At 43.0% G+C, this 24,103-nt stretch overlaps 1 protein-coding gene across 5 annotated transcripts in view; it reads right to left on the bottom strand.

Annotated features, from left to right (window-relative positions):
- PATJ (PATJ, crumbs cell polarity complex component) overlaps window positions 1-24,103 on the bottom strand; it is a 332,827-nt gene that overhangs the window by 34,863 nt on the left and 273,861 nt on the right. For all 5 annotated transcript variants that reach the window (XM_027852793.1, XM_027852795.1, XM_027852794.1 and 2 more), the window contains exons 32-34: window positions 21,798-21,872; window positions 17,050-17,167; window positions 14,619-14,752 (exon numbers count right to left, since the gene is read on the bottom strand). In XM_027852793.1, the coding sequence (XP_027708594.1) occupies window positions 14,619-14,752; window positions 17,050-17,167; window positions 21,798-21,872 (327 nt within the window). The remainder of the gene's footprint in view (window positions 1-14,618; window positions 14,753-17,049; window positions 17,168-21,797; window positions 21,873-24,103) is intronic.

Raw genomic sequence — 24,103 nt, 5'->3', positions numbered from 1 at the left:
GTCTGTTAATTAGCTTCCTTGACTCTGTGTTGTCTGATAGAATATTTTTGTGTGGAACGTCTTCTGCGGCACTTTTGTCCGTGGCTGCTGGCCACCAATGACCTGCAGGTGAACTGTGATCCATCTTACTGACATTTTATGGTACAATTTGAAACCAGCCTATGCATCTCTATGGACATTTAAGGATTTGGCAGAGGCAGGCTATTAAACATGAATGTGAAGCTTAATGGGGAGCAGAGCTAGGAAGCCTGTGAGGTCTAATTTATGTGGAGTAATGAGAGAACGGGCTGAGATTAAACATACAGTCTAATAATTAGTTAGCGAGAAAGAACTGAGTTGATTGGAGACTGGCTGAACAAACTGTGGCATCCTGCAGTAACTGAAAATCCTATCAGTCAGAACGGACAATATGATGAATTCTGAGACAACGGGAAACTGCGTGAACGGTGCCAAGGGAAGCTATAAAACCAGGAAAACATCTGACAGCAGTGGAATAACGTAATTGAGAAGATCAATAAAACAATGGTGAAGTGTATCTATAACAATCATACCTGGCCCAGGGGAAGAGATAATCAATTTACAGCCCTCTTTTCTTTGGAGAGGTGGGGGGACACTGGGGCAGAATGCTGCATATGCTTTTAGACAAGGGTGTTCTGTTGCTTGGTTTTGTTTAACTGTTTTTCCTTGTCACAAGGGAAGGCTTATAGGGTATGATGGCTGGGTAGAGGGGGAAAGAGGAGAAATGATTGTGATGTAAAAATAAAAGGCATTCTATATCAATTTACATGCTGTCTTGGGGTGGAGGGAGAGGAGAGATGGGGAGAAAATTTGGAACTCAAAATCTTATGGAAGGGAATGTTGAAAATTAAAAATAAATGAATTTATTAATAAAAAATAAAATGTCTAAATAAAGCTTTAAATAACATTGGCTAGGACATCCACTAGCCTTCCAATCACCAGTTGGTTCACTAACTATATCTCTTTCACTGTCCCATATGAAAAAAATAAAGAGTAGCCAGTCTATGCCTGTAAGGAACTAACAGTCAGTGTATTATGTGTGATTGTAAAATAATGTAATTTATTCCTTTATGGATCAAAGTCATTCCTTTGGGAGGCCATGCACTTATTACAAAGACGCTACCATTGATCAGACTACATTTGGAATCCTCTTTGGATGCTGCCTTCAGAACCTCTGGTACATTGTTTTCCATAGCTACAAATACAAAGAGAGATTCAATTTGTTTCAATTCAACCAGTCTTTATGATGAGTCTGTTAAGTGCTAGGGGCTCATTGTGAGGTATAATGGAAAAAAAAAAACAGTTCCTGCCCTCAAGGAGCTTATATTCTATTGAGGGAAATGTGTACATAATGTATGCAGCAAATACAAAGTAATTGGGGGAGGGGTGTTGAGTTAGAGAACATAAGAACTGAGTCTCCTGTGGAAGGGGGCACCTGAGTTGTACTTTGACAGAAGGTAGGGAGTCTAAGAGATGAAGATGAAGAGGGACAACATGGAGAGAAACCTGGGCAAAGACAGAAGAGGGAGATGATATCCAAGGGAAAAGGAGGGCCAATATATCTAGAATATATAGAGCAGCAAGGAAGGAGGAATGTGAGGTCATATGGAAAAGATAGCTGGGTGACAGAGTAGGAAAAGCTTTATTGAAATGTTAGTAAAAATAATAAATATAAAGAGGAGACAAAACTACCCCTATCTGTTGATGACATGAGGGTTTACTTAGAATATACAGGAGAATCAACTTAATTGAGATTATAGTATTAGCAAAAATATAGGCAACAAAAGAAATCCACAAAAATCAACATTACTATATTATAACACAAACTGAAAGATGAAAATAGAAAGGGAAGATGTCACATTTGAAATAACTATAAAATTTATAAAATATTTGGGACTCCCTCTCCCAAAGCACACTCAATACTTGAATAGATTCAATTACAAAATGCCTCTTTAAAAAAAAATAAAAAACAGCATAAACTGCTGGAAGATTCTTCAGTGCTCATGGCTGGGTCATGCCAACAAAAAAATGACAATGCCACCAAAATTAACTTATAGATTTAATGCTTTACCAAATAAACTAACAAAGGGTTACTTTATAGAACTAGATAAAATAGTAAGAAAATTCATTTGGAGGAACAAAAGATCTTGAACATCAACAGAAATAATGAAAATATAGGAACAAAAGGGTGGCACTTTGGGACCTCAAATATATTTTTAAGAACAATCATCAAAACCATTTGATACTAGTTAAAAAAAAAAGTAGATCAAGAGAACAGACTAAGAAGAATCATAAATAAATTCAATGAGCCAGTCTTTGGGTAAAACTGAAAATATACATTATGCAGGAAACACCTCCTTATTTGATGAAAATTGGTGGGGAAATTGGAACACAGTCTGATAAAAATTAGACTAAAACTAGCATCTTGCAACATATTATAAAATAAATTTAAAATGGATATATGACTTAAATACTAAAGATAACAGCATAAAAAATTAGATGAGAATAGATCACATACTTTTTATAACTATAGGTAGAATATTAATTCTAACCAAACAAGGGTTAAAAGCAATTACAAATTTTGATTAAGAAAAAATTAAAGAATTCTGAACAAATAAAAATTGGATAATAAGGGAAGTAGTTGACTAGGAAAAATTCTTTGTACCAAATGTCTGATCAATATTTGATATTTAAGATATATGGACAACTAACAGAAACCTATGATGAAAATTTACTTCTCAATAGAAAAGTGGTCAAAGGATATAGACAAACAATTCTCATATAAAGAAGCTTAATAACCACATGAAAGAATACTCTGAATCACTAATAATATGAGAAACACAGATCAAAACAACTCTGAGACAAAGATTATAAAAGATGAGAATAGTTAACATGAGAAGGAGTGTGGTGAGACCAGCCCATTAATGCCTTGTGGAGTTGTGAATTTGCAGAAACCAATATGTCAAAGCAATTTAGAATTGTGCAAATAAAGTGTCAAAAACGTCCATATCCTCCATCTCCTGGAGGAACACTGTTAGGAATATACCCCAAGGAGGTAACTGTCAAAAAGAATCCCTAATATGCACAAAAATATTTATGGCAGCTCTTTTCATAGTAGTTGAGAACCGGAAAAAAGGAGATGCTCATCACTTAGGGAATGGCCAACCAAAGAATATTTTCCCATGGATTTGGGAGCTGGTGGATGGTTGGATCCAAAGAATAGTCATTAATGGTTCAATGTCAACTAAAAGGAGCTTTCTGTGGAGAGGCACGGCGATCTGTGCTTGGCCCCAGAGGGGTTCATGAATGACTTGGCCAAAGGCATAGAGGGTATGCTTATCACACTTACAAATAGTGAGGAGGGATAGCTAATGCTATGGATGACTGTCAGGAAGCAAAGATCTTGACAGGCCAGAACGTTTTGCCAAATCTAACCCAGTGAACTATAATAGGGATGTGGGCAAATTCAGACACTGGAGTCCAAGAAATCAATTTCACAAATATAAGAGGGGAGATAAGGTAAGTCGGTGCTTTATCTGAACAAGTTCTGAGGGTTTTGGTGGATGCCACGTTTCACGAGAGGAACTTGAGTGATTGGCAGCCCCAGGAACTAATGTGCCCTTAGGCCAGATTAGGAGGTCACATCATAGACTAAGGGGGAGACGGTTCCTCTGTCCTGTTCCCTGGTCAGACCACACCTGGAATATTGTGTCCAATTCCTGGTACCTGCCACACTGCAGGAAGAACACTGATGAACTGAAGAGTGCGGTCAAAGTCCTTATACCACATGGATATCAATCAAGGGAACTGAGAAGAATTAGCCTGGAGAAGATGCATTAGGCTTGTGCATCTTGTCCACAAAAGGAATTGCGGCAATGATTAGAAGTTGGGAAAAGATAGATTTGGACGTGATGGAAAGGAAAACTTCCTAACAGGGAAAGCCGTTGCAAGATAGAACACAATCCTCTTAGGTCATAACTCATTCCCCTGGGAAGGGGATAGAATGCAAGGAGTGTTACTGTCATCTGTCAGATGGCGAAACTGAGGCTTGGGATGGTGAAGTCACTCAGGTTATCACGGAATTAGAATTTCAGTGTTGGAAAGGACCTCTAACCACAAAAGAATCCCCACTACAACACCATAGAGAAGGATGTGTCCTGCCTTTGATGGAAGACCTCCAAGGAGGAGCTCATCACCCCTCCAGGCAGCACGCTCCACACCGGGACAGCTCTCAGGGTGAGGAAGGTTGTCTGGGTATTGCTCCTAAATTTGCTCCTGTCATTTCCATCTACAATTCCCAGTTCTGCTCTCTGAGGACTAGCAGGTGACAGGCGAAGGCGACAGCCTCAGAAACACCTGAAGCCTATGCCAGTTATCTTATCTTGTCTGACTGGGAGTTTTCTGTTCTATTGGCCTTTCGCGAGGCTGGCGCTCTCCTCTGGATGCTCTGCGTTATCAAGGTCCTTCCTAAACCCTGGTGGCCAGAATTGAACCCAGTACTCTGGGGAGGGCTGACAAAGGCAGAGCAAAGAAAAGGGACGAGAAACGGGGAGATGGCAGAGCTGGGATTTGAAGCCGGGTCTTCTGAGTCCAGATGAAGAGCTTTTCTCCCCAGGAGAACTAAAATAAGAATCAGCTCAAAAGTCATGAGTTCCAGGACTAAAATTTCTAACCCTGGCATTTATTTCATCCTTTTGCTCTCCATGCTCACCAGGCTTGGGCATTTGGGGAGCAAATTCCCATCAGGTCGATTTTGGCTCAGCTGTGTCAGTGAATAGATGGGACTAAGCATTTCTGGGAGTGAGGAGCCTTTGGCTCCACGGGGGGCAGTAACTGGGACCAGACATCTTACCATAGACTCCACTTCACGCCACCTCTCTCTTTGCTAATCTCCCAACAGTTTAAGTGAAACAGTGAGGAAGTAAAAACTCTAGGCAAAACCCCACTGGGTTCTATGCATGGATGTTTCCAAAGCTCAGGGAACAGAAGGGTAGGATATTAAATTGCTTGGTGGTGCCTGGCTGACACAAGGTCATTTGTCTAGATGGGGGCATGTGTTGACTGGAGAGCCTTCTTTTTAACTGCTGGAATAAATAATGTCTTCTGGACTGACATTGTGATAAATAGAAGTATTTAAGAATTTTAAGTCACTCAGTAATGGAATTATAACATGCCAGAGATGGAAAGAAAAAGTGGCATAGTGAAGGGGGCGCTGGAATCAGGAAGACCTGAGTTCAAATTCAGACTCAAACACTTACTAGCTGTGCGACCTTGGGCAAATCACTTAACTCCTGTCTGCCTCAGTTTCCTCATCTGTAAAATGGGCTTAACCGTACCTAATTCACAGAGCAGTAGTGAGGACCAAATGAGATAACATTTGTAAAGTAATTTTCTTTTTTTATTCATATGCATGGTATACTTTATTAAAATCTTATTAATGATACCCCCCAAAATAACCAGTTTTGGAAGCACAATTAGACCTTAAATTGGCAATTTCAGTATATAATTTTGGATAGTATTGTTAACTTTACTAAGAAATCTAAAAGTTCCATTGTTTGAATACTACCAAACTAATACTAATACTAACCAAAACAATACTATTAACTGTTGGCTAACATTTTCTTATATTTGAATATTTACTATACACCATAGTTTTTTGCAAATACTTTTACACTTAAAATTTCTTATCTATTAAACAATTGTTTAAAATATCCATAAAAATGATCACCATTTTTGTTTTTTGTTTTGTTTTTGCTAGGCAATGAGGTTAAGCGACTTGCCCAGAGTCACACAGCTACTAAGTGTCAAGTGTCTGAGGTCACATTTGAATTCAGGTCCTCCTGACTCTAGGACGGGTGCTCTATCCACTGTGTCACCTAGCTGCCCCTCATAAAAATGAAATTAAGCAGCAAGTGAGGCCCCAGAGGTCTATCTTATCTAAAATCAAGAAATCATTGGCAAGACTCCTCCCCACAAGCCTGCCCAGAACTCTCACCTTTAGCTACAATGCTTCTGGGGAAGCGATTCTCTTATGAGGGAATCAGGCAATTCAATTGCATTTGAACCTCTACAAACTACCAGCTCTGGTTGCAGTAGAGACTATGAGAGGCTAAGTCTCTGATCTCCAGTAGCTTACAATTTAGCTAGACAGATAGGTTTTAATGGAATAGACAGAACATGAAGGTATAGAAGAGGAGAAAAGGACAGAGAGAGTTACTAGTGGACAATAGGTTTTAGAACTCTAGGCTGAATTTAGAGACATCTAAATTTAGATATTTATAAAAATCCAACAAATCTTAAACCTCATACAACCCCATATTTCCGAATATTCTACAACTGTGTGTATGTACATTCAAACACACATAAAAAAGACAAAGCCAAAACTACTGGGGTCCAAACTACAGTGGTTCAAATTCCTTCTCAACACTACCTGTGTGATCTGTAAAGTAATTTTCAAACTTTAAAGCCCCATATAAAAGCTATGGATTATCATCACCACCATCATCATCATCATCATCATCATCATCATCAAGAGTAATAATGGCAAAAGCCCACTGAACTTGGAGTTTGAAGACCTATTTGGGGCATCGATTTTTTTCAATAAAATTCAGCTGCATAAACACCTCAGGTTCCCTGCCAACTGCCCTGGCTCTGCGTTCTCCCCATCTGGATCAGTACCACTTGGCCAGAGTTAACACCCATTTCACTGAGATGGGGGTGGGTGGGTGGAGTTAATCCATTTCCATTTTGGAGCTCCTTCTGAGAAGTTGAGGGAAGTAAAGGGGGAACAGAAGGAAAAGGGAATATTTATTAAGCACCTACTATGTGCCAGGCATTGTGCTAATATATTCAGATATTATCTCAGCTGATCTTTGTCACAACCTATGAGGTGGGTGCTATTATGATCTCCTTTTTAAAGAGGAAGAAACTGAGGCAGACAGAGGTGAAGTGACTTGTCTAGGGTCACACAGCTATTAAGTGTCTCAAGATGGATTTGAACCTAGGTTTTCCTGACTCCAGGTCCTGTGCTCTATCCACTGAGTCACCTGGCTGCCTCTAGTTGAGCTAACTGGTAAATGAGTGAAGAGAAAGTCAGCTGTTTGGGGCCAGTTTCAGACCAAGGTTCTCTCTGCATCTTGGACATTTTGCCATCTGCTTTGTTCTGTGTGCGTACCACAATCTTCCCCCACCCCTTCCATCTCTTTCTATGCTTGGAACTAAACACAGCCATCAGACCATTGCCCCTGGTCAGACTGTGGCAGCTGATTTCCCTTTGACCCCATTTCCCAGTTCTTTGACTTTCTGGACCAAACTTCCTTCCCTGGCCATGACTCCCTTATGTGAACTGTCTCCCCCATTAGAATGTAAGATCCTTGAGGACAGGAACTGATTCATCTTTGTCTGGCACACAGTAGCAGCTTGATAAGTGTTTGTCAATTAACTGATTCTTTTCTGGCCCAACGGAAAGTATCCCTTTCAGATAATGATCTGAAGATTGCTGTGATTAAGGAATCCTTGAATCTCAGAGTAGGAAGGGGAACTCCAGGGGCCATTGCTATGTGAACCAGGATCTTCTACAGTATCTTCCACCAGTGGATATCTACCTCTCTGACCTGAGGCAGAGGGAAGTGAGGAGAGCCAGGAGAATAATTTATACCCAAACCATAACATTGTAAAGATAAACAACTCTGAAAGACACAAGAAGCTTCTCAACACATGAGCACTCAGGATTCCAGAGGATTCATGGTGCAGCGTCTACCCACCTCCTGGCAAAGAGGCAAGGGATTGGGCTACAAATGGAGACAGACTTTTGGGACTCAGTCAATTAGGGAATTTGTCTTGTTGGACTCTGCATGTCTGATTTGCTTTTTGCTTTTCAATGGCCTGGTGGGGGGAGAGTTGAGAGGGAGAGAACTTAGATTTTTGTTGATTAAAAAAAAAATAAAACTAAGTTTTCAAAAACCTCGCACACTCAAAACAAATGATCACCCATCCTTTGCTGGGAGTCTTTCACTGAGGGGGAGCACTCTAGCTCCTAAGGTGACTCATACCACTTGGGACAGCTCTCACTGGGGGACAGCCTCAATGTCACTCCCTCCCACTTTCCTGCCTCTCTCAGCATCATGAGTGAGAAAAAGTAAGAAGTCCGATGGCCGAACCACAGAGTGCGTGGCGGGGAACGATGCATGAAGCTGAAAAGATAGTTGTGAGAAGCTTGAGGTGCAAAACAGGGTCAGCTCTAATGAGAAGGTACACACGGACTGACATGCACACCCAACCGTTCATCATTATGAGGGCAGTGCATTTATTCTTGAGAGCCAGTTTTGGCAATGAAAGAATATCTACAGCGGGGTAAAGAAGGGAATTAGGAGCTGAAAGGTAAAAAAAGAGTATGAAATTACAGAAAAAAAAAACAACCCTCAGCAACCTTACAAGAAGTCTTTACTAAGGAGCTCCTGGATCACTGGAACAAAAGCTTGGAGGCCAAACCCCTGAATTCCTTCATTTACACATGGGGAAACTGAGGCCCAGAGAGATGAACTACCACCTCCAAGGCTACACAGGCAGTGAGCATCAGAAGCAGGATTTGAACCCAGGTTTCCTGACTCCAGAGCCAGTAATTATACTGATTTACATGTCAACCTGAGGCACTCAAGTTACTGTAATAGACTTCTTTATCGGTGAACCCCACACATGGTCCCAGGTTCTCAGGGGAATTTAAACCCTGAAGCACCAGCTAGGGGAATTCCTGTGTTTCACTGTGGACTGATACAAAGAAAACAGTCGTTTTCCTCCTGGGTAAAGCTGCCAACATGTAGATAACAGTATCATTAATAAACATGCCAACCATACCACAAAGAGGCGATTGGATTGTGATCACAAACTTGAAAAGCCCAGAGGCCTTCAGTAAGCCTTGCACTTGGGGAATTAGCAAAGAAGGGCTCCCGTGAATTGCAGAGTACCCATAATCATCCTTTTATGGGAGAATTTTTTTTTTTTTGGTGGGGGAAGAGGTGGTTACAAGTGGATCTTTTCAGGCCTGCAGGGGATTGATTTAACTGGGATTCTAGCTGCCTCCACGCTGCTGGAGGCTAAACCCTTTTCTGCAAACACAACGGACACCGTAACTTAAACACCATCACGGTATGTGTGGTATTGAGTTATTGTCTGCAGCATATTTTACTTATATCACTAAAGAACCAGACATAATATTGGCTGTGCTGATAATCTGGAATCAATATTGATGCATCTTTCCCATTTGAACAGAGATTTCATTAGACAGAGAACCCAGGTCTCGCAGAGTTGTAGGGAAGGTTTCTTCACTGATGTCAGTCTAAGAATGCAGGAGAATTAGACAACAATTTATAGTTGGGAAGGAAAAATGTGGTAGAAAGGATCTCTGGTCAGGTTTGAGTTGGGTGCAACAGACTCTCCATCCTCTTTTATCTCTGACAATGTCAGTTAGTCGGTCAAAAAACACTTAAATCCTTCCCATGGGCCAGGCCCTGTGCTGACCACAAAGCTTTCCAATCAATTGACAAACATTTAATAAATGCTTACCAATTGGCAGGCACTGGGCTAGGTGTTGGGGATACAAAAGAAGGCAAAAATGTTTGCTGTGTTGGCCAAATGGAAATCATCCCTCTCAGATGATTTGAAGATTTTCATGATTAAGGAATCCTGGACTCTCAAAGTAGGAAGGGGAACTTCAAGGGCCAATTAGCCCATCGCTATGTTAACAAGGTCCATCCCTCAAAGCTTATATTCTAATTGGGGAAATAACATTAAAAAAAAACAAAAACAAAAACAACCAGTACATATAAGACAATCCCAGAGGAAAAGCACTAGCAGTGGGGAAAAGGGAGGGTAGAGGAGACCGAGAAAGATCTGTGGGAGATAGTCCCCAAAGACTGCCTTCTATAACACCATGGGTAAAATGGCTCTCCTTCCTACTGGCCCCAACCCCAAGACTCTCACACCCTGACTGCTGACACGCATCCAATATTAACAGCAATCTGAAACATTCAGCTAAATATCTCAGCAATAAAACAGCCAATATAATGTAGAGAATGAATCGTTGGTCTCATGTAAGACCATTTTATGGGTTGCGATACTGAAATGTTTCTCTTCATGAGGTCAAAGGGAAGCCTGTTTTCCACTGAATTGCAAAATCTTATTATGGACAGGGGTCACTTGCCAAGTTTCATGAGAAAGTTTGCCCACATCATCGATATAAATATAATTTTTCATACTGAGATATAGATTTATTTCAGGGAAATGGATAATATTTGCATTACATTTTATAGGTCCCTATGGTTCCATCTGGTCCTTATTTATTTCAATTTTACTCAGCTTACCTCCTATTTTTGCTTACAGTTATATTCTGTAAGGTCAGAACTGCCCCATCTTAGATTTTTCAATGGCACCATTCATTAACATTCCTTTGCTCTGCAGTCATGGACATTTGCAAACTCTGCTTTGATTTTAAAATAATAAAGCCGAGGTAATAAGATGTTTGGTGTAAAAATATATGACTTAAGCAATAATGGCAGAGAAAGTTCAGCTTTTAGGGGTGGTCTGCCAAAGCAAACCAAACTTAAAAAAAAAAATACTGCAGAGTTCATCTTGCAGGAAATAATCAAATAAAACACTCAGTCACATGGAAAACAATGGGCACTCCTTCCCCTCACTTGGGCTCACTTAAATATATAGAGATTCATATACATCGATTTTTTCAGAGGTTTAAGTCAGTGCTAACAGCTGAAGGATTACATTCAACAAAAGCAAAAAGTGACCACAAAAACCAAGCTTAAGCTTCTAGGGGGATATGGATAGCCTTGGGGTGAGGCTCAGGCCAAGAGACAAGGGGTCTGGCCTTTATCTCTGTGAAAAGAGGTGAGCCCCTACAAAGCAAGGGAAAAGGGGCAGCTGTGGTTTCTATGCTGATCATCGTTGAAACTAACTCATTTTCACTGCGATCAGGAAGGCTGCGGAAGGGCCTGCCTTTCCTGGGGGTCTGGCCTGTGAGTTCAACTCTCCCGTACCAGCTCAGTGATCCATAAGCAATGATTGTAACCATTATGGAACAGTTTAAGGGAAAGATTGGGCCTTTGGAGATGGGAGAAAAATGGAGCCTGGTCTGAACTAGAGGCCCCAGGTTTGAGGGAATTTGAAATTCCCTTGGTCCAATCAAGGTGTGCACAGAGTATGGTGGGATTATCACATCTCTCATTCCAGACACTTGGCCTCTCTCAATGTGTCCTAAGATCACAATAGCTTTCTTGGTGGCTAGGTCACACTACTGACTCATACTGAACTTGTAGGCCATGCAGCCTCTCTGCTACCCAATAGCTATCTTGAGACATCATCACCACCATCAACAACATTACCATCACCACCACCACCACCACTGCCATCATCATCATCACCATTGCCACCAGCACCATCATCAACCTCATGATCACCACTGCCACCACCACCACCATCATCAAAGTCAACTTTAACTCACAGGCTTAAAAGAATGCCTTTGAGAAGAAAATCTTCTTCCTTCCCTTCTTAACAGTTGGGTGACTATGGGTGAAGAGCATGGACTATACAGCCAGACTTGGTGAATGTGTTGGTTAACAGGAGGTAGATAAATGGCACAGGAGATAGAACCCTGGATTTAGAGTCAGGAAGACCCGAGTTCAAATACCATTTAAGCCAACAGCAGACATATGACCTGGAACGTCACTCGACTTGCCTGCGTTTCAGGTTTCTCCTCTAAAAAAAGAGGATTATCCTAGCACCATCTTCACAGGGCTGTTCTGAGGATCCAATGGGATGATCTTTGTAAAAGCTGTTGGCTAAGTGCTAGCTATTATTATCGTTAGCCGTAGTTGGTTTAACTGAACTGCTTTTCCCCCTCTTTCTTTTTTATTCTAAGGGAGTCCCTGATACTCAGAGGAGCGAGGAGGGATGTATTTAGAAATGAAAGTGATGCAAAATCAAAAGAATAAAATTCCTTTTTAAAGCCAAGCTACAGAGAGGACAATGGGATGCTAAGTGGCATTTCTGCAGGTGACCTCTCGCTATTTTTCTCTCCTCGGAGCTCCTGGTACAGCACTTAATGTGTGCTTGCTGACTGGCTATATACAAGCACAGAGACAGAATGCTGACTCAGACAGAACGCTCCCTCACGGGAACACTCAATAGCTGTACAGGTGTGGCAGCTCACAGCTTGTTCTCCTCTCCTTGCTTTGGGGGAATACAGCAGCAACCCCAATTCCCAGGCTGAGGGAAGGAACAGGTTCCAGAATCCATATGCTCCTGATGAGGAAAAGCCTGCTCACTTTAGGGGACAGTGAAGGTCAGACGTGGAAATACCGGTAATATTAGAGCCTTGAAGATGCCCCCATTGTTCCCATTGGCTGCTTTCCTCCTGACTGGATGTGGTCCAAGGAAAGGATTGGATAACAGGGACCAGAGCAGCAATCATGGGGTCTGTGGAGCACCAATATTAAAAAGAAAAATTGCTTCTCTTGTCATCTGTTGTTTTACCCATTAAACCGCTCCCTACCTCTTTCTCCTATAGCCATTTAACCTCAGGGCAAAACAAGACCATCCAGATGTATGACGTTGGATGAGATCCCTAAGGTCAGAAAAGAAAAGGTCCACATCGTGCCTCCTTTTAAGTGTGCTTATCCTTCAGAAGGACTCCAGGATTGACACCAGAACTAGGTATTATGAACTTCAAACGGCTCTTAAGGGATTCTCTCCCCAGATTTTTGGCTTCAGTAAAGGAGGACGTTGGCAATATTTGTCATGCACCCATAAGCACTCTGTTTGGGATGCATCGCCATGCTAGAGGAGAGAGAGGGTTTATGAAACATTAGCCATGGGGGGCCTGGGGAGCTGGGTGGCAAGAGTGACTAAGCATTCATTCATGAAATCAAAGGAGGAAACTGCCAGAGGACACTCTGCCTCTGCACTCTGTGACTTTCTCAATATCTTACATTCAGAGCTAAGAGCATACCCAACCCAACCCTTTCATTTTACAAATGAGAAAACTGAGGCCCAGGGACATTAAGTGATTTAGAATCACAGATCTGGAGCTGAAAGAGACCTGAGTCCGGCCGCCTTACTTCACTGCTGAGGCCCTGCAGGGAGTCAATGTCCAAGAGGAGGGGGGCTTCCAATGAGGGGCTCCGACTCCAGGGCCGGCATTATTTGCGCCGCACCAAAGAATCTGTCGTTAGGCACTGGGGGAGATGACAAGTTGAGAGAAGAAAGAGCCTCTGCCTTCCGCCCTCATCAACTAGACAGAGACCCGAGAGCAGACGCCTGCTGAGTGTTACAGGAAGGGACAAGTGAGTGCTCGGGAGGTGAGAAGAAGGCTGTTTATCAACAGACGGGCTCAGGGACGGCTTCATTCTACTTAAGAGCAGATTATCTACTGACAAAACCCCTTCCTGACCAGACAACACCTGTCCCACCAATAAGGCAGGTGGAAAAAAAAAGCTATCTGAAAAAGAGAATGCATTAAGGCTGTGAAGCGCTTTATAGAGATTCCCTCACTGGATCCACACAACAACCCTGTGCAATGGGGGCTATTATAATTCACTGAGGCAGGATTCAAATTCGGGTCTTCCTGAATTAAAATGCAGCACAACTTGGATGCCAGGAATAGCACGCTGGAGGTGCACCCCTAGACACCAGGGCCAAATCAAGCATCAGCACTCAGCTGATTGAGAGGGGATTTTAAATCCCTGCTGGGGGAGGGGGGACTGTCTCTTGGCTACTTAACCTTCAGAACTATGACTTTATGATTCCATTTCACCTTGAATCACAGCATCACAGACTTAGAGCTGAGAGGGACCTTAGAGGACTCACGTCCAACCCTTCATTTTAGAGGACGGGAAACTGAGGCCATGGGAATTCCCCAAAGTCAGATACTTATGATTCTGGGATGATTCCAAATCCAGCCCTCTTTCCCCTGAACCACAATGAACTTTGTGACTTCTATGAGCTTCTCTACTTGGGACCTGAGCCTTGGTCATGGGTTCTAGACAGATTAATCTTCACAAGAACAGAGGAATTTAGAATTAGTCAGACCATGGGGAAAAATCAGCCCAAACCCCTGATTTTAAAAGGTGGTTTAAAATGAATTTTAAGGCTGAGACCCAGACTAAGTAAGAGACTGGTTCCAGCTGGTTATGTCCTTGGGAAGATGTGGCATTATTCTGGCCTTCAGGAGGAAGTGCTTTGCTGTGCCATGTAATAAGTGAGCCTTGGACAATTCACGGTGGGTCCTATTAGAATAGGCAGAAGGTAGGACCCTTGCAGTCCAGGCTGATGTTGGGGGTGGCGGGCTTAATGCCCCCTGGCCCCTCCCTGAGAAGGACAGCAGAACAGGGGATTTCAGGCAATCTTCCCTATGTTTTGTTAGAGAGCATCTCAGACAACACCTAAGAGAAAAGCATCGTTCAATATTGGCCAAAGCGTGAGAGCAGAGTTATCGGATGTTAGAGGTTTTCCACAACACAAAAGGACATTTTCTACAGGGAAGCTAAGCCATGATCAAACTAAGTTCATGGGATATTTCCCTTTTAGAAACCTACCAGTGGAGTATCTTTTCCTCCCACAATGCTGAGGCCAAGGCCAGAATACCCCTTGGAGATTTCTATAATCATTTCTTGGCCAGGGACTATGGGGCATGTGGCTGGGTCCACAGACAATGGCACCTGCAAACCACCTGAAAAAGGAAGGAAAGAAGGAAGAATTACCTTTAGATTCCAGAGACCAGACAACAAAACACACATTTCTCTGTTTGGTAGAGGAGCGGGGACCATGGGTGCTCAATGTGGCAAACACTCTCAAACTGGGGTCTTTTGTGGATTGGTTTTACTTAACTGTTCGTTTTTTCTTTGTTTTTGTTCTCAGGGAGGTTTCACAGTGGGAAGGGAAATAACAGAAGGTAACATTGTTGTAAAGGGAAAAAAGGTAACAATAAATGTTTTTTTTTTAATGAAGGAATATATATAGCCCCCTCCCCAATCAAACAAAACCCAAAAAGGAATGATCCAGCAGGCTCATTAGTATTTTTTTTTTTTTTGGTAAAAAAAACATCTATCAGTTGGAGAATGGCTAAACAAATTGTGGTGCCTGACTGAAATGGCATCCTACTGAAATGTAAGAAATGATGAATATTAAGAATTCAGACAAGCATGGAAGACGCATTTATACAGACAAGGAACATAAGTAAGCACCTGATAAATGCTTGTTGATTGAATGATTGCTAGTTGCTGAGTGAAGAAGGAACAGGAAAATGTTGAACAAATGACTAGCCCCATATGAAGGAAAAGCACCATACAAAAGGAAGGAGCCCAGTGTGGCTGCAGAGAGCACTGGAGAGAATGAATTCTGCCACCTTCCCTGCTGAGGTGGGCACTATGTGTGATAGTACATTGCGCTGGATTCGGGGATTTATTGAACTGCTTTATTCTTTTTCTTTTAAAAACTTTTTTGTAGCAAGGGGAGTTTTGTTAGATGGGAGAAGGAGATGGAGGCGATGTAAAAATAAAAAAATTGCCTTTTTTTAAAAAAGCCCATTTTGCTCGATTCTTTACCATGTGGAATTTGCAGGTAGCATCTTTACAAAAAAGGTCACCCTGCCCAGGCACCACAAAAGACAAGGAAATTCCCTTATTAAAGAGCCTGAGTCTTATCTGGAGAGATTATTCTGGAGAGACCACTCCACCAAAAGTAAACATTTCCAGGATTAGGAAGCAGCCACTGCCCAAGGCAGGATTCAAACCCAAGTCTTTCTGACTACAAACCCAGCCCTCTGTCCACTAAGCCACACTCTAGATTCTACTTTCCAATGCCCTGAGAGCCTAATGAAATAGACCATGTAAATCGTTAGCAGTTCTGTACCCCCCCCCCCCCCAAATTGAACTTTTTTGACTGGCCTTCAAGACCCTTCCGAATTGGTTGCTGTCATCCCTTTCTAATCTCAGACATTACTCCTCTCCACATAGGTGAGGTAAACTGAGCCAATCTCTGCTGCTGTAATAACTCTCATTTCTATTCCTTTGCTGTTCCCTCTGAATGAGATGCCCTCCCTTCTTCTCTACTGCGGTGGAATCCTACCACCCTTTAGAGTTAAATGTGCCAGTGGCTCTGTGCATTCACAGATCTAGACGCTCCTGGTAATAATGCAGAATGTCCCTGGTCCTTGACTTCCCATAAAGACATCATCTCTGTGGAGCCTTGCCTGAAATCCCTGGTCCACTAATGACCTCCCTTGGACCTCAAGTAGAGCTTTGCTCAGTAAACTTGTTTAGAATAAGATATTTTGTGGCACAGCCATGTGCTACTGTCTCATTCCCCCTTCCCAGACTGTAATATCTACCAGGACAGGGACTTTGTCTAAGCTCAACGCTGTAGTTCATTTACTATTAACCAGATGGTTCTATATCAAGCAGGCAATTAATAAATCTTCATAAATGAATGGCAATGCATTTTTGTTATTTGGAGTTAATTTTTACTTAATTCCTAGTTGTCAGTTGGGCCCCCGTCCATAGAGGTTGCCATCAAAACAAGCTCTGTACGAGTGGTGTGCTCATATGTGACATGAGCGCTCAAAATGGAGCATGTTCAGGTGAGTGAAGAGTTAACGTCATAGTCGACTCTTTGAAAAATCACCACTTGATGGCTGAGCTGCTCAGGAGACAAGAATTATGATAAAATATGCAAAAGGCCCTCAGAGGCAATTGCCTTAATCCCGGACTGTGTCACTGGTGAGTTCCTCCATGCTTTAAATATTCCATCACTCAATTGCCTCTTACACAGTCAAAGCAAGGCGGGGTGGGGTGGAGTGGAATCCATTATTCACTCTGACGGTCTATTTGCCAGACCTCAAGGAATGCAGCACCAGCCAGGAAGAGATGAAGAAAAAAACAAATATTAGCTTCTCAAGCTGGAACCAAAGCCCCACTGGCAACAAGTACTTGAAAGGGATTTGTCAGGGATCTCAGAAGAGTTTCCTACCGTAACTTGTGAGCTCCGTGTCCTTGGAACGGTACGAGGAAGAAGGGGCCAGAGAGATCTCCTCAGAACCAATGGTTTTTTTGGTAGAATATTTGGGTTGTTTCACCTGGCTAACAGTCTGGAAAAGAAAGAAAACAAATGATTCATTAGGCCCAAGGTGGAAAAAGGGAATAAGGAATGAAAATGGTTCTAATCATGATTACAGCAAAAATAACAATAGCCACCAATTATATGGAGGTTTAGGTCTTGAAAAGGCCTGGCTCTCCTATGGTGGTGCAAAGGACAGATCAGAATTCAAATCCCACTGAAGACACTCAGCAGCTGGGTCCAGTGGTAAGACAAAAGTCAAGATGACCGCAATGGCCTGGGATGCAGGGGATGACCTTGGCATATCTGATGTCTGACCAAGCTCTAAGCACTCATAGTGTAAGTATTAATCGAACATAAGCCCCTTTAGGACAACCCTGTATCCTCAGTGCTTGGCACACAGTAAGTACTTAATACATGATTGCTGATGGACTGTGAAACAATCCAAACCCTCCCCTCCCCACCCCACACCCCAAAAAGCCTATACTGTAAAGCAATTTAGAATTATGACCTCAGAAAGGAACAGACCCAGGTGCTAAAACACTAAAAATCCACGAAAGGGATATTGTTTGCATGTAACTATTTCCCTCAGGAGAATGGGGAATATCACAAAAAGTGCTTGCCCACCAGAAGTTGGAAGAGTTCCCCCATGGGGCTCCCTCTGCATCTTTAATGAGAACCTATCACCTTTGCCTGTGAAACGAGGCTTCAGATTTTCTAGAAACCCCAGGGTTTTACTGTGTCTGAAATATCCTTTCTTGGGCTTTTTCTTCATTTATATAATTAACCATATTAAGGCAAGAACAAGAATGATATTAAGACAAGAATAATGATTTTCTTCCCTGAGTTTTGATTTTGCTCCAAAATATTATAAGTGTTGACCCTCTAGGAGGTTAATACTATCCTTGAGGCAAGGCGCTGAGGAGGTGGTGAAGTTCCTAAATTGATATTTTTAAGGTCACTGTTGATTAGTCATTCAGTCATGTCAGACTCTGCATGCCCCCATGGACGATACTGTCCATGGGGTTTTCTTGGCAAAGATACTGGAATGGTTTGCCATTTCCATCTCCAGTGGATTAAGGCAAACAGAGGTTAAGTGACTTGTCCAGGGTCACACAGCTAGTAAATGTCTGTGACTGTCCTTGAACTCAGGTCTTCCTGACTCCAGGCCTGGCACTCTATTCACTGTGCCACCTAGCTGCCAAGCAGAAGAAAAATTTTAATAAATGGATCTCTGAAATTGTCACTACCACTAACTCCAATTAGGAAAAATTAAAAAAAATAAAGCCAATACCTAAATGGAATAAAATTCAATTGGCTTCCAAAAAAACCCTCATAGGATTAAAGATTTAGAGTTGGCAGGAGCCTCAGAGGGCACTGGGCATCTAGTCTATATAATTATAATGAAAGAAATGGAGGTCAGAAGAGGATACATAAGTTGTGCAAAGTCACACAGGTGGTAAGTATATAGGTTCTCTGACTCCAAATGGGGGATTGTTCCCACTTCACTTGGTTACTTCTCAATCCCTTTATTTAACAGAAGAAGAGCCTGAGGCCCAGAGAAAATAAGCGAACTGAACAAAGTCATGAAGGCTATAAGTGGGAGCCAGGATGTGAACTCATGTCCTCTCTGCACCATCCAGGTTAAATAAGAGATTGACGTCATCACAGAATGTGAACACACAAGAGCTTTCACTTGGTCCATAATATCAGAACCTGTTATTCAAGGTAACACCTGAAACCTTAAGCATGTCCCTTAATTTTCTTGGGCCCTTGGCTTCCCCAACAGTAATGGTAGGGGGCTGGGTAATATGCCCCCAAGATCCCCTGCAGCTTTGTCTAAATAGAGCACCCCAGTCAAAGCCACAACTCAAAGCAAATTGCAGATAGGAATTTGAAAGCTCCCTTTTCCCTTGCTGAAAAAATATATAAAGATTCTATGTATATTTATAGATGTTATATATATTTATACATATATTATATAAAATTATATATTATACACAACACATTAACATATATGTTTATGTAATATGTTTTATAGACTTTGTATACATATAAGGCAAACACCCATCTATCTATCTATCATCTATCTATCCATCCATCCATCCATCCATCCCTGTCTGTCTTAAGGACAGCCCTTTACCAACTCATTTCTGTCACTAGTTTCCATGTGACCTCGAACAAAACCTCTACAGATCTCAGTTTCCTCCCATATAAAGGAAAAGTGAAGCATGATGGTTTCAGAGAGATGCTCATTGCTCTGGAATGACCTCAAGGCACATGTTCAGTTTGGACAGAATTCCTCAGAGCCCCTTGAGATGACCAGAACAGGACAAAGCCCAGGCTGGGAAGTGGACTGGAAAAGGTCCAAGCGACCCTTTTAGATGAGAGGAGGGCAGGGGTCCAACAGGGGCTACATGAGACCCAGACTTTCCAGACTTCCCATGTGCTGTGATCACTTTTTTCATTAAAATAAAGCCACTGTGCTATATGTGGCCTGTGGTAATGAGGTAAGTGTGGGAGAAGGGGCAGAGGAAAGGAAAGCTGGCGGGGAGAAGTCACTTAACAGCTACCAGGAGGCCCGAGAGGCACCTGGGCCATGTTACATCAGCCTCCGCAGACTGGGTTCAAATGCACTCCCTGCCACTAATTAGCTGTGTGATTTTGGACAAGTCATTTACAGCTTTTCCTGATTTGTAAAGGAGACAAAAATACCAGCTCTGTGTGAGTCATGAGACGGTGCTGAGGCACAGATGAAACGCCATTTGGGAAAGTCTCTGGGTAGGCAGTAGGGGGGACGTAGAGGCCTCCATCTGGAGTTGCCAGATCTGGGTTTGAATCCAGGCTCCAGAACACAGAGCAAGCAGGGGTTCTTTACCTGGGGTTGGGGAACTTTTAAAATGTTTTTTAATGCTTTGAAAACCGTATTTCAGTAATCGGTCCTCTTTGTAATCCTTTGTCTTTTGAAAATGTATGTAAGAACATGACTCTAAGAAGGGGTCCATGGGCTTCACAAGACTGCCCAAGGAAGGGCTCCAGGACCCAGACAAGGCTAATAGGCCTTGATGTAGGGCAGTGGGTTTGGAGGGTGTCCGAGTAAATTAAGCAAGGAGTAGCTTCTCCCTTCTTACTTACGTTAAAGGTCAAATGCTTTAACTCAGATTCAACATTGTTTTTATCCCAATCATCTTCATTTCTTTGTCTACACCAGTATAAGCTCCTGGGGGCAGGGAGAGTTCCATTTTTGTCTCTGAATTCCCAGAACCCAGCACAGTAGCTGGTACACAGTGAGCACTTAATAAGTGTTTGCTGAATGTAATTCAATGTCATGACTTTGGGCAGCTCCTTAAGGTCTCAGTTTCCTCATCTGTAAAATGGTGACATCTACCAGGCCAGGAACCGTGGGCGCCTGGGTAGTGGATAGATTAGAAGCCTGAGGGGCCTACATTTGGTTCAGGAGTGGGGATGCTAGGACATAGTACAGGGAGAAAAGAGGCAGAGTGTTGGGGGACTGAGGGAGCCTTGGGAGTGAGGGCATCAAGCCTCATGGTTGGCAAAGCTGGGCTTGGCCCATTTCCCACCCTCCTAGTTGCCTGCACAAGCCTGCAATAGACCCTGGACCTCCCATTCAAGGTCAATGATTTGGTCCAACCCATGCCCCCCAAACAACCCCCAGGAGGGCTCAGCTGATACATGGTCACCCAGCCTCCCTTGCAGATCTCCAAGGAAGGGGAACTCACCACGTCTCAGAGACCCCCAGATCTCACTGTGGGAAGTGCTCCCCCAACATCAAGCTTCTTTATAACTTACACTCATTGTTCAACCTTTTGTGGCCAAATAGAAAAAATTGAATCCCTCGACCTAACTATCAGGGCCCCCCACTCTAATAATACCCAGTTACTTCTGCAGCTCTTCAGAGACCAAAAAGTAGGGGTTCTCTTGACTATGCTCATTGCCCTTCTATGGAAACCATCCTGCTTATCAATGTCCTTTAATTGTGCCTCTCTGAACTGAACAGACCATCCCAGGTATAGTCTGATTAGGGGAGAGGCAGCAAGAAGTCAGGAAGATCGGGGTTCAAATCCCGCCTCAGACGCTTGCTCTGTGACCCAAGGAAGGCCGTCCAAGGTCTCCGAGCTTCCTCACCTGTAAAATGAGGCGCTTGGGCTCCGTGGCCTCTGAGGTCACTGTGAGTTTTACAGTAATGCTGGTACAGGAGGGGGACAATCACTGCCTGCTCCCATTCCTGGAGGAGGGCTGGGACAATGGAAATCTGGGAGGCAGACAGAGGACTAGACAGGGTGTTCTGCTGCCCTAAAATGCTCCAACTGCCAAAGTCACCAGAGGAAGTGAATAGAAGCAAACCACTGGCAAAATTCTGTATGATTTGCAGAATGGTATATGCGGGGACCAGTCTACACTGAAAGCTGTATTTACTGTGGGTAATGCCAGTATTGTGTCCACAAGGGGGAACTTGGGTCCAAGGTGTGAGGCTTTGGGTCTTCTCCCTTTGGGGCCACGCAGCGAGGAAGGCGAGTGGCCACAGGTCGTGGTACAGCTAAAGATGGTCATTGTGGCCCTGACTCCAGGGGATGATGGTGGCAGCCACAGCAAACCCTCTATCACCCCATGAACCTAAGGAGGGCAGGGCAGATACTTACATTGTCAGGAAGGGGCTCCCCACCCTTGGCTTCGTCTGCCGCCAGTATGTGGCCGATGATCTGGGGCACCTCGTCCTAAAACAGAAAGGAGGAGAAAACTTGGTTTCGGTACATAACTACATTGTGGTTGGTTGCTATCAGCAGAGAAAGAGCATTTCCATTTAGTCGCTGAATGACTCAGATTTCCAGTTTCAAAAAAGTTTAAAAATGTGTCTCAAATCCTACTGTCCCAGGGAATTCGAAGCAAGCCTCTGGCCTCCTTGGTGGCATAGTGGGAAGGGTTAGAAGGACCTGAATCCAAATCCTTCCTCAAACACTGAACAGCTCTGTGACCCTGGGCCAGTCACTTAAACTGTGACAGCCTCAGTTTCTTCAACTGTAAAAATGGAGATAATAGCATATATCTACCAGAGAAAATGAGATAATATTTGTAAAGTGCTTTGTAAACCTTAAATGCCTGTAAAGTGGCTAGCTAGTTAAAAAAAAAAATCAGACTATGAGGTCACTTATAGGACTAGTATTATCCCCATTATACAGAGGTAAAATGAGGCTGTCAGATGAAATGATATAGCCAATTGTCATTGCTGGCATTTGATGCTGATAAAACTTGACATTTTAAAAAACAAATCCTAGGGGCAGCTAGATGGCACAGTGGATAGAGCTCTGGCCTTGGAGTCAAGAGGACCTGAGTTCAAATCTGGCCTTAGACACTTGACATTTACTAGCTCTGTTATACTGGGCAAGTCACTTAACCCCAACTGCCTCATCAAAAAAAAAAAAAAAAATCCTAACCAACATTTCTTGGATGCCTACTGAGTGCCAGGCACTGTGCCCACTTGGTGAGGTCAGGGAGTATTTCAATTGTCTTTGTAGTCCCAGTACCACACAGTTTTTGGCACACTGTAGGCACTTAATAATTGCTGGTTAAATTAACTAGAATTGCAAGGTGCTAGAGATACAAGGATAAAAGCAAAATAGTCTAATAGGAAGGCCATGGTAGGAAAAAGGAAAGAGTAAAACTAGAAAGAATCTGGAGCTCTCCTTTAAACTCACATTGAAGAAAAAATTGAGGGTGAAGAGAACACTTTGATCTTGGGTAGGAGGATGGAGGATGAGGGGAGGGGAGGACGGGAAAGCAACTGGAAGCATGAGCTAAGTCTTGAAGGGAGAGAAGGCTGTTGCCTTGCCCTTCCCTTGATGGACTTGAGAAGGCTTACGGGGAAGCGGGAGGTGGTGCAACAGGACAGCTGTCCCCAAGTAGTTATGGGACTTTCATACAGAGGAAGAATTAGCCTTGATATACTTGGACCCGGCAGTAGGAACAATGAGTAGATGGTGAATACTGGAAATTTTAAGCTTCATATTGGAGGGGATCGAATAATTAGAACAACCTGAAAGTGGAATGGCTTGTGTCAGGAGGGAGTGGGATCTCCATTATAGGAGGCATCCAAATGAAGCCTGGATGCCCACATGTTGGGGGCACAGACGATTCTTGTCCAAGTAAAGGTTGGATGAGCTGATAGCTTGGATCTTTTCCTGCCCTGAGAATCCCTTGTAAATCTCCCTACCCAACGGCCATACATCCCCCTAACTTGCTTCATAAGATTCTGTTAAAGACTCCAACCAGCTAGATCTCTACTCAGGAGGACTTTTAATCTCTATTCAGGGTTTAATCTCAATAGAGACCAATGTAAAGTCTCTCATTTTGGCACATGTGTGAATACACACACACACACACACACACACACACATTTCACAGGCAATAGTTGTCCTGAAAATGATCTAGGGTTTATCAAGGACAGCAATCCTGAGATCACTCATCATTTTGATGGGGTAGCCAAAAAACCTAAGGTGATCCCTGCATACTAGGAAGAGCCTAGCTTCCAGGAATACAGAAGCAATAATCCCATTGTGTGCTGTACTCCTTGGACCTCCTTTGGAATATTGGGTTTAGTTCTAGGTGCCATAATCTAAGAAGGACTTTGATAGGCTGAACAGTGTCCAGAGCAGAGCAACCAAGATGGCGAATGACCTGAGGACTGCTTGAAGAAATGGATGCTTATCTTAAAGAAGACTTGAAAGTTGTTTTCAAGTACATTAAAGACAGTTGTGTGAAGGCCAGAACCAGAAGCAATAGATGGAAGTGGGAAATATGCTAATTTGGGCTAATTTGGCAGGAACCACTTCCTAATGATGACTGCTGTCCCAAAGTGCAACGGGCTACTGCAGTTAAGAATGGGCTGCCCCTTCTAGGAGATGTTCAAGTAGATGGTTCAGGACCCCTTGTTAGGGGTGTCATAGTGCTA

This window comes from Vombatus ursinus, unplaced genomic scaffold (genome assembly GCF_900497805.2).
Source record: "Vombatus ursinus unplaced genomic scaffold, bare-nosed wombat genome assembly UNPS02009824.1, whole genome shotgun sequence".
Classification (NCBI taxonomy): Eukaryota; Metazoa; Chordata; class Mammalia; order Diprotodontia; family Vombatidae; genus Vombatus; species Vombatus ursinus.
This window is presented reverse-complemented; position numbering and strand designations above follow the sequence as displayed.